The following is a 7,784-nucleotide window of genomic DNA, read 5'->3' as shown; positions in this document are numbered from 1 at the left end:
GGCTCGAAATTAGGAAAACCGAGTTTCATGGACAGTCCAAAAGTATCCAGAAAGTCGCTAGATTTCTGTGGATATCTCTAGATTTGCGACAAGTCGCAAATCGCTCTAAAATGTCGCTAGAAAAAAACAAAAAGCTCTAGATCTAGCTACAAAGTCGCTAAGTTGGCAACTCTGCCAGCGAGTGATGTTGTGGCTGTCAGCTGCCCATACATGTTGCCATATCGCCAAAATTTATTGATTTTTAATTCTCTATCGTATAAATCGTTGTTGATGAACCTAAACTTATCCAACTTAAATCCGTTGCTACGAGTAAAATCCATCATGTTTCCTCCGTCAGCTGTGTAATGACACATCAGTTAACGTAAAATCAGACTATTCATATTTCGCTCAATAGCCTACAAAACATGTATTATTTAGTTGTTATTGAGCGATACAGATCTGAGAATTGTTGGAGTGTTCACTATATAATCTTTGTTATGAGAACTGTTCATCATGTGTACAGTAATTGTCGATACTAAATATTAATAATGTTTGCAGTAATATTCACACCACAATGTTTTGACGGGATAACAGTCGAGCCAATCACAACACGTTTGGAGCTGTGTTTCATTCCTCTCAATCTTATCTCAAGTTGTAAATATTTGTTTTTATTATATTTTATAATTAGTGAAATAATTCTAATTCTATATTTTAAAACTAATTAAAGTTTATAGTGAGATATTATTTATATTTATTTGATTTTTTCATTGATTATGTAAATTGTAAACTATTTTAAGTCACGCCAACAGGTTGAGACACAAGCTGTTTTGGTCACAAGTCAGGACTTGTGGATGTTGACCAGAGTCCGCTAATATCCTTCAATATTTAGGTAAGTAGAAGGAACTCTTTTTTATGTTCCATGTATTTTGATAATATATAACAAATTAACTTCATGAAAGAAGTTATTGTAGGTCGTAGTTATGGCGGAAGACGTGAGGGGACAGCGCCGCCTACTGTAAATGATTCATCGCCTTTAACCAATAATTCGGATATCTATGATAATAATTATATACAATGGTCATGTACTTGGTGAAAGATTTATATTTGTACTGTATATAGTTGTAATATCCATGTAGATACTGTTTTAGTTAATGGATAGAGATGGTTGCCACTTTATTTACGGTAAGAAATTAAAGTTAATCTTATATTTAACGGGTATAAAGGTATTCTTGGAAGAGATGACTAAAACCAGCAGGTGTTGTTCAATTTCTTTCATTTTTTCAATATGTTCTTACCATTATGATTTGGTCATTCACGAGTGTTGTCATTTGTTGTTTACTTCTCACCGCCCGTCGCGCAGTGCTCCTTACCTCCGTGTTGGATTCTTAAGCCTCTACAGCGCATGTGTGGGGGGTGGTGTGGGAGTTTCTTATTGGCTATAGCAATAGGAGACTTATAATTGGGCGAGAGTTTTACGTCAATTGCAGATTTTCGTCGGAAAAATAGTGTTAGGTTAGTTAAGGTTAGGTTTGGTTTTGTTAGTTTGTTGGTTTTTTATTTATGTGATTTACCCAAAGAACTATTGATTTCCGGCTGAAATTAATATTAAATTTGTTCGAAACTCATCGAGTAACATTGAAAAAACATATTTTTAATATCTGAACAAAGACTGGTGCATTTGTGAAAATTTACCATTTATTTTACACAGTGTTACAGACACCTGCTCCAAGTGATACGCCATGACAGAAGTGTTCCGGTTCGGCCTCGTGCCCATCGCTTGTCGTGCCCGGAATGAGGACCGCAGCCGTGAGTACCGACCTATATGAAGTTAAATAGCACTTGCCTGGCAGGTAAATTGCCATCTAATTTTCAAACTGAGTTGTATCGGTATCACTTTTCTAGAAGAAGTTTTTGTAATATTTGATGATCTCCCACCAATCACATTTCAGGATGCAATCATTCTGCTAAGTTCTAAAATAGATATGTTAGGTCTCACCATTACCTATAATATGTCATGGAAGCCACACATCCACAACATTGCTAAAACTGCCTTCCGAAAGCTGGGAATGCTGTACAGATGCCGTAGCTACTTTACTCCTGAGCAGTTGCTTCAGTTTATAAGAGATTCATTTGTCCTAACTTGGAGTACTGTGCTCATATCGAGGGTGGCTCTTCTTCTGTCCAACTGTTAGATAAGGTGGAATCAAAGGCATTTCATCTTATTGACTCTCCTCCTTTAATTGATAATCTTTCATCCCTTTCTCTTTGCTTCAATGTTGCTTCACTCTCTTTTTTACAGGTACTTTAATGGCCAATGTTTGGTGGATTTGGCATCCCGTGTACTGCCGGCAAGGCCGTGGACTTGTAACTCTCGTATTGCCCGTGGTGCCCACAGTTTCTCTGTGGGCAATTCAATTTCTTTTTACTCTTATTTTTTTTGCCCCCCAGGCCCCATTGTGGTTCAATGACCTGTTGCTGGGTGGCCTATTCCCCGTAAAAAAATAAAAAATAAAAATAAAAAATAAATGCAACCACAGAATTCTGGAAGATTAGATTAGGTTATTCTTTGGTTGCTGTAATCTGCAATTTTACCTAAGTTTTCAGCCAGACAGCTGTCATAATACAGCATAATCACTGGGGGGGGGGTTCAGTCCTCTTTTTTATACCTGAGCAGGACTGGTTTCCTCTTCTGGTCATAACATGTTCAAAGCTTCTGATCTCTCCCAGTTTGTACCAGAAAGTAGGTGGAGTTAATTTTATTTTTTATTTTTTTTTTCATTATTAGGTTTAGATTTTATTTAGCTACTTAGCTTCTCTGTAGTTTTGTTTTGTTTCTCTAGTTTTGCAACCTCAGTGCATGTGTGTGTATTTCTTACAGAAGTGGCATTGAGTCTCAACAACAATGAAGTGAATATATATGGCAGAGCTGCATCAGAGTGGAAGCTTCAGGAAACACTCCAGGGTCATGATCTGCGTGTCACAGGCATTGACTGGGCTCCCAGCACCAATCGCATTGTTACATGTGGAGCAGTAAGTTTACTGTGTATTTATTTAACCTTTTCATGTGGTTAAGGCATAAATAATTTAAGACTTTAACTTTATCTTTTTTGGTTCAGTTAGTTTTGTATTGTAACATATACATTTTTTCACTCTATGGTTGTACTTAACAGATCTATCAACCACACTTTTTACTTAGCAAGTGGAGTGGAACTTATAACAACCCTCACGAGCAGCTGATATTTTCTATGTTGTGTTATATAGTTCCTGGTAATAATGGGAAGCTATTCTTGGTGTGAAGGTTTGTACTGATTGTGTCACCTTAACCACTTGTGCACTGGGTCCACACTCTGCTGAATAAAATTGTCTGGCATTAGCCGAATAAAATATTAAAAGTGGTTTCCAAATACAGGGTAGTGAGGAGGTTAAAAAGGAAAAAAGCATTGTAGATGAATGCAAATGCTCGGTTCTTAATTTCCCGAAATAACTTGGCGCCATCGGCAAACATTTGTATGGAGGAGTGTGTGTGGTATGAGGAACTCCAGAGACAACCATTTTGTGATATAGAATATTATTGATATGGATATGTATTTTTGTAAGCTTCGAGGAGGAAAACGTAATTATGTCTTGTGAATCCGCGCTAGAACGAATATGGGGGGGGGAGAGACGCCATGGCGTTGTTTACATCCCGGGGCCCAGTAGCAGGTAGGTCCCACGTATTTCTTTGCTCTGTTAGAGTGTGTTTGATAGATTGAGCATAATAAATGTTATATGAAGAATGTGATGATCTCGTGGAGGTAGTCTGTAAGCCAGAATAAGGCTAATTCTAGTTTTGCTGTACAGACATTCACCCTGGAGTGAGTCGACAACAACAGCCACTCCCCTGTGTTGTGCTGGTAGGTTGGGTTTTTTCGTTATTGTTTAATTCCTACGACTGTGTGTTACAAATATGTGAATATGACAACAGTTGACGCTTGTTTTGTAAGTATAACGTAATAATGTATAACAACTAGATATGTCTGATCTAGGTCCCAAACTCTTCCTTCTCGGGTGATTTCTAGAGTAAATAAATGAGAGAAAACTACAAGTGTGTGTCCTATCACTGCTTTGTGCTTTGCTACACCATTATATATATATATATATATATATATATATATATATATATATATATATATATATATATATATATATATATATACCCAACAGTTTTTTAACTGAAAACCCATTTTCAAAAGCGATTATGGTAACATCTTTTTGATGAAAGAAAATTGAAAGTCATTGGCACGTCTCTTTTCACTTCTTAATACTCGTCATTTCGGCAAAAATATTACACATTCCATATTACTCAGAAGCCAAAATGGCCCAAGTTTTTGCTGAAGCACGTAGCGCGCTGTTTTCAATGTAAATTGGGATAAACTACGCGAAACAAGGAAACTTACCCCTCGCCTTCATTGATAAAGAATATGTTGCTAGATTTTTGGCCGTTTTAGATTCTAAATCTTCTTTACTATTCAGTGATATTCTATTCGCTTTTCGTTGGCGATATAAATACATTCTGTGTAAATATTTTTGCAGCTTCCTGATGCTGATGTCAACACAAGCGTGGTTACAGCGAGACTGACTGAGTGAGGGAGAGCTATGCGTGTGTGTGTGTGTGTGTGAGGTTGCAGGAGCAGGCGGTGTCCCGTGTTCGGGGCCGCGTGCGAGTTGAATGGCGCGCGATTTGAATGTACTTCAATTACTTCAATGTACAGAATATTCCTCCGGCGGGGCAATCCGCGTATTTGCAAATCCGTGTATGCTAAACCAGCGTATGTTAAGGGCCAACTGTGTGTGTGTATGTATATATATATATATATATATATATATATATATATATATATATATATATATATATATATATATATATATATATATATATATATATATATATATATATATATATATTTGTTTAACAGTGCATGAGTTTTTAAATGCCACATTGACGTTCCAGGTTTTTAGTTGTAAAGGAATTTGAGAAAAATTTTTGTGAAACGGTAATACTAAGAGATTCTTATGGTAATGGGTGGGCTTGGTTCTATAGAAAGATTTCTTAGTAATGTTAAGGCATTTGTCTATGAAAGATCTAGGGTACTGAAGGTTCAAGCCAATATTATAGATATATTTATATTCCTCATCAATAAATTCCGGGCTGCAAATTCTCAAAGCACATAAAAACAATGATGAAAATACTGACTGTTTGACTATTATGGTGGGCAGAATAATAATGAATGTATGAACACACATGAGTAGGTTTCCTATAAATACTGAACTTGAAGGTGTTACCTATTCTGTGGATCAGACAGTCTAGTAAAGGCAATTTACAGTCATGCTCTAATTCCACAGTGAATTTGAGCAAGGGGGCTAAGTTGTTAAGTTGTGGCAGTTGAAAAGAAACTATTAAGTAATGTTTTACCACCTTCAGCAGTCTGGTTTAGATATGTTGATGATGTATTATGTCTCTGGCCATGTAATGAGGACCTAAAAGCATTCCTGCCACAACTTAACAACTTAGCCCCCTCTATCAAATTCACTGTGGAATTAGAGCCACATTTTATCAAAAGCTTTTGATACGTCTCTGAGAACAATATTGCACTGGTTTTTATTGCTGACGGCGTTAGCTATTGATTCTCAAATTAATGCAATAGCCGTGTTTGTGCCTCGGTTCTTTCGGAATCCGTGTTGTCTGGGGTTATATTTGTTTTCCTGTTCTAGATAGTTTCTGAGTCTGCTGTTGACTATTTTTTCTAGTATTTTTCCTGGTGTTTCTAATAAGGATATAGGTCTGGGGAAGTGTCCTGTTGCTAGTGAAGCGTTAAAGATTTGTGGGTATGTTTTGAAGGACTGTTTTGTTTGTCTGACTTAGTCCAGGTGCTTTATTTTTAAAACTGGTTATTATGTTTCTTATGTCTTTGTGGTGATTGGCAAGGTTAATGTGTCTGCACTGATTAGTATGTTGAGGTCTATTGTTCTTGGTGGTTGCCATTTCTGTGTGTTTAGTGTAAGGTGTGTTGTTACCATCTGTTCTGTTACTCTACAATAGTTTCTGTTTCTTCTTCTGTCATTTTATATATGTTGCTCCAGAAATTTCTGAAGATCAGTTCTTTTTCTACAGATTCTCTAGCTTTTACCCCGTTGTCGTCTATAAGATGACTGTTATCTATGGAGTTAGTGCCCATTAGTTTTTTATTTTACTCCAGAAAAATTTTGGGTTGTGATAATCGGCCTCTGTGTTTGTGATTATCTGGTTCCATTTGTCGTTGTGTGATTGTTTACATATTTCTTTCAGCTCTTCCTTTAGGTTTCTGAAGAGAGTTATTGTTTCTTGGTTCCAGCCGTGTGTATTTGTATGTTCTAGTATGTTATTCAGTCTTGTCTGGATTATCTTCTGTATTTATCTATATCTGTCAGTATCTATTTTATATTTTCATCTCCATGTCTGTATCGCGCAATCTATCTACCTGTCTGTCTGTGTCGAAACTACTGTATTAATGTACCTCTAATTCAGCTGTATCTACCTGTTTGTCTGTCTGTCTGTCTGAACTACTGTATTAATATACATCTAATTTAGCTTGGAATATTCAGGCAAAACTGACAAGCATGGAAGGTTTACAGTCCCAAGAAAGTTGACATAAACCAAACTTGCATAAAACAAACAACTGCTGTACTGAATAACTATTAATTTATGGACATATTTTTATCATAAACTGTTGTGTATATTAAATGTTTTTGTTTGTTTGTTCCAGATGAGTTAACGACTAAACCCTTGAGAAATTAACAACTGGATCATGGAGACTCTGCTGCTACAAGTATGTCTTTGTCTGTCTAACTGTCTATCTTTATCTATCTGTGCTTCTATATCTTTCTATCAGTCTTTCAATACCTGTATGTCAGTCAGTCAGTCTGTCTGTTTGGTATCTATATCATCTGTCAGACTGTCTTTATATATACAAGCATCTGTCTTATCTATATCTATGCTATCAGTAAGAAAGATATTGACAGTGAGTGAGGAAGGTGGGTACACAAGAAGATGTACAGTGGAGTGGATGGCAGACTGCAGGATGTTGCTGACTGTAAGTGTTATGTATGTGCAGGTAAATATGTGTCCATGACAAGACTGAAGAAACTCAACACTGAAGATTATCCGTGGACTGTGTGGATGAGTTCTGCTGCCTGGGTGACATGATCAGTGCTGGAGGGGGTGCTGAAGGCTGCTGTGTTGTGAGTCATGGAATGGGTTCTGCTGCCTTGGTGACATAATCAGTGCTGGATGGGGTGCTGAATGTTGCTGTGTTATTAGTCATGGATGAGTTCTGCTGCCTGGGTGACATGATCAGTGCTGGTGGGGGTGCTGAAGGCTGCTGTGTTGTGAGTCATGGAATGGGTTCTGCTGCCTGGGTGACATGATCAGTGCTGGATGGGGTGCTGAAGGCTGCTGTGTTGTGAGTTATGGATGAGTTCTGCTGCCTGGGTGACATGATCAGTGCTGGAGGGGGTGCTGAAGGTTGCTGTGTTATGAGTCATGGATGAGTTCTGCTGCCTGGGTGACATGATCAGTGCTGGTGGGGGTGCTGAAGGCTGCTGTGTTGTGAGTCATGGATGAGTTCTGCTGCCTGGGTGATATGATCAGTGCTGGATGGGGTGCTGTTCATTTTAAGAGTCATAAATGGCTGGAGGAAGTTTAGGGAACTCTTGTCTTTATTGTCAGCACAAGGACTTTCCCATCACATGAAAGGAAGAATGTATACAACTGGTGTGAGACGTGTGGT

The 7,784-nt window shown here is 37.6% G+C and overlaps 1 protein-coding gene across 5 annotated transcripts; it reads left to right on the top strand.

Moving 5' to 3' along the window:
* The first annotated feature begins 769 nt into the window (after positions 1–769).
* Positions 770–6,853, top strand: LOC121857472 (actin-related protein 2/3 complex subunit 1A-like). 5 transcript variants are annotated; one of them, XM_042353521.1, is made up of 5 exons: positions 770–868; positions 1,688–1,785; positions 2,858–3,009; positions 3,621–3,681; positions 6,762–6,808. In XM_042353521.1, exons 2-5 carry the CDS (start codon positions 1,719–1,721, stop codon positions 6,791–6,793), a joined length of 312 nt encoding a protein of 103 aa, XP_042209455.1. In that variant the 5' UTR covers positions 770–868; positions 1,688–1,718; the 3' UTR covers positions 6,794–6,808. The 5 variants fall into 5 exon arrangements, with proteins under 5 accessions (XP_042209455.1, XP_042209456.1, XP_042209458.1 ...); XM_042353522.1 differs by having other exon boundaries at positions 771–868; positions 1,696–1,785; XM_042353523.1 differs by having other exon boundaries at positions 848–868; positions 1,688–1,829.
* The last annotated feature ends 931 nt before the right edge of the window (positions 6,854–7,784 follow it).

This window comes from Homarus americanus, unplaced genomic scaffold (genome assembly GCF_018991925.1).
Source record: "Homarus americanus isolate GMGI-L3 unplaced genomic scaffold, GMGI_Hamer_2.0 scaffold7238, whole genome shotgun sequence".
In the NCBI taxonomy this organism is placed as follows: domain Eukaryota; kingdom Metazoa; phylum Arthropoda; class Malacostraca; order Decapoda; family Nephropidae; genus Homarus; species Homarus americanus.
Note: the sequence above shows the minus strand (reverse complement) of the source record. Positions and strands in the feature narration are given on the sequence as shown.

Coding starts and splice junctions, on each gene's coding strand:
- LOC121857472 (XM_042353521.1), top strand. CDS start 1,719: ATGACAGAAGTGTTCCGGTTCGGCCTCGTGCCCATCGCTTGTCGTGCC. Junction 1,786..2,857: donor CCGGAATGAGGACCGCAGCC/GTGAGTACCGAC, acceptor TATTTCTTACAG/AAGTGGCATTGAGTCTCAAC. Junction 3,682..6,761: donor ATCCCGGGGCCCAGTAGCAG/GTAGGTCCCACG, acceptor TGTTTGTTCCAG/ATGAGTTAACGACTAAACCC.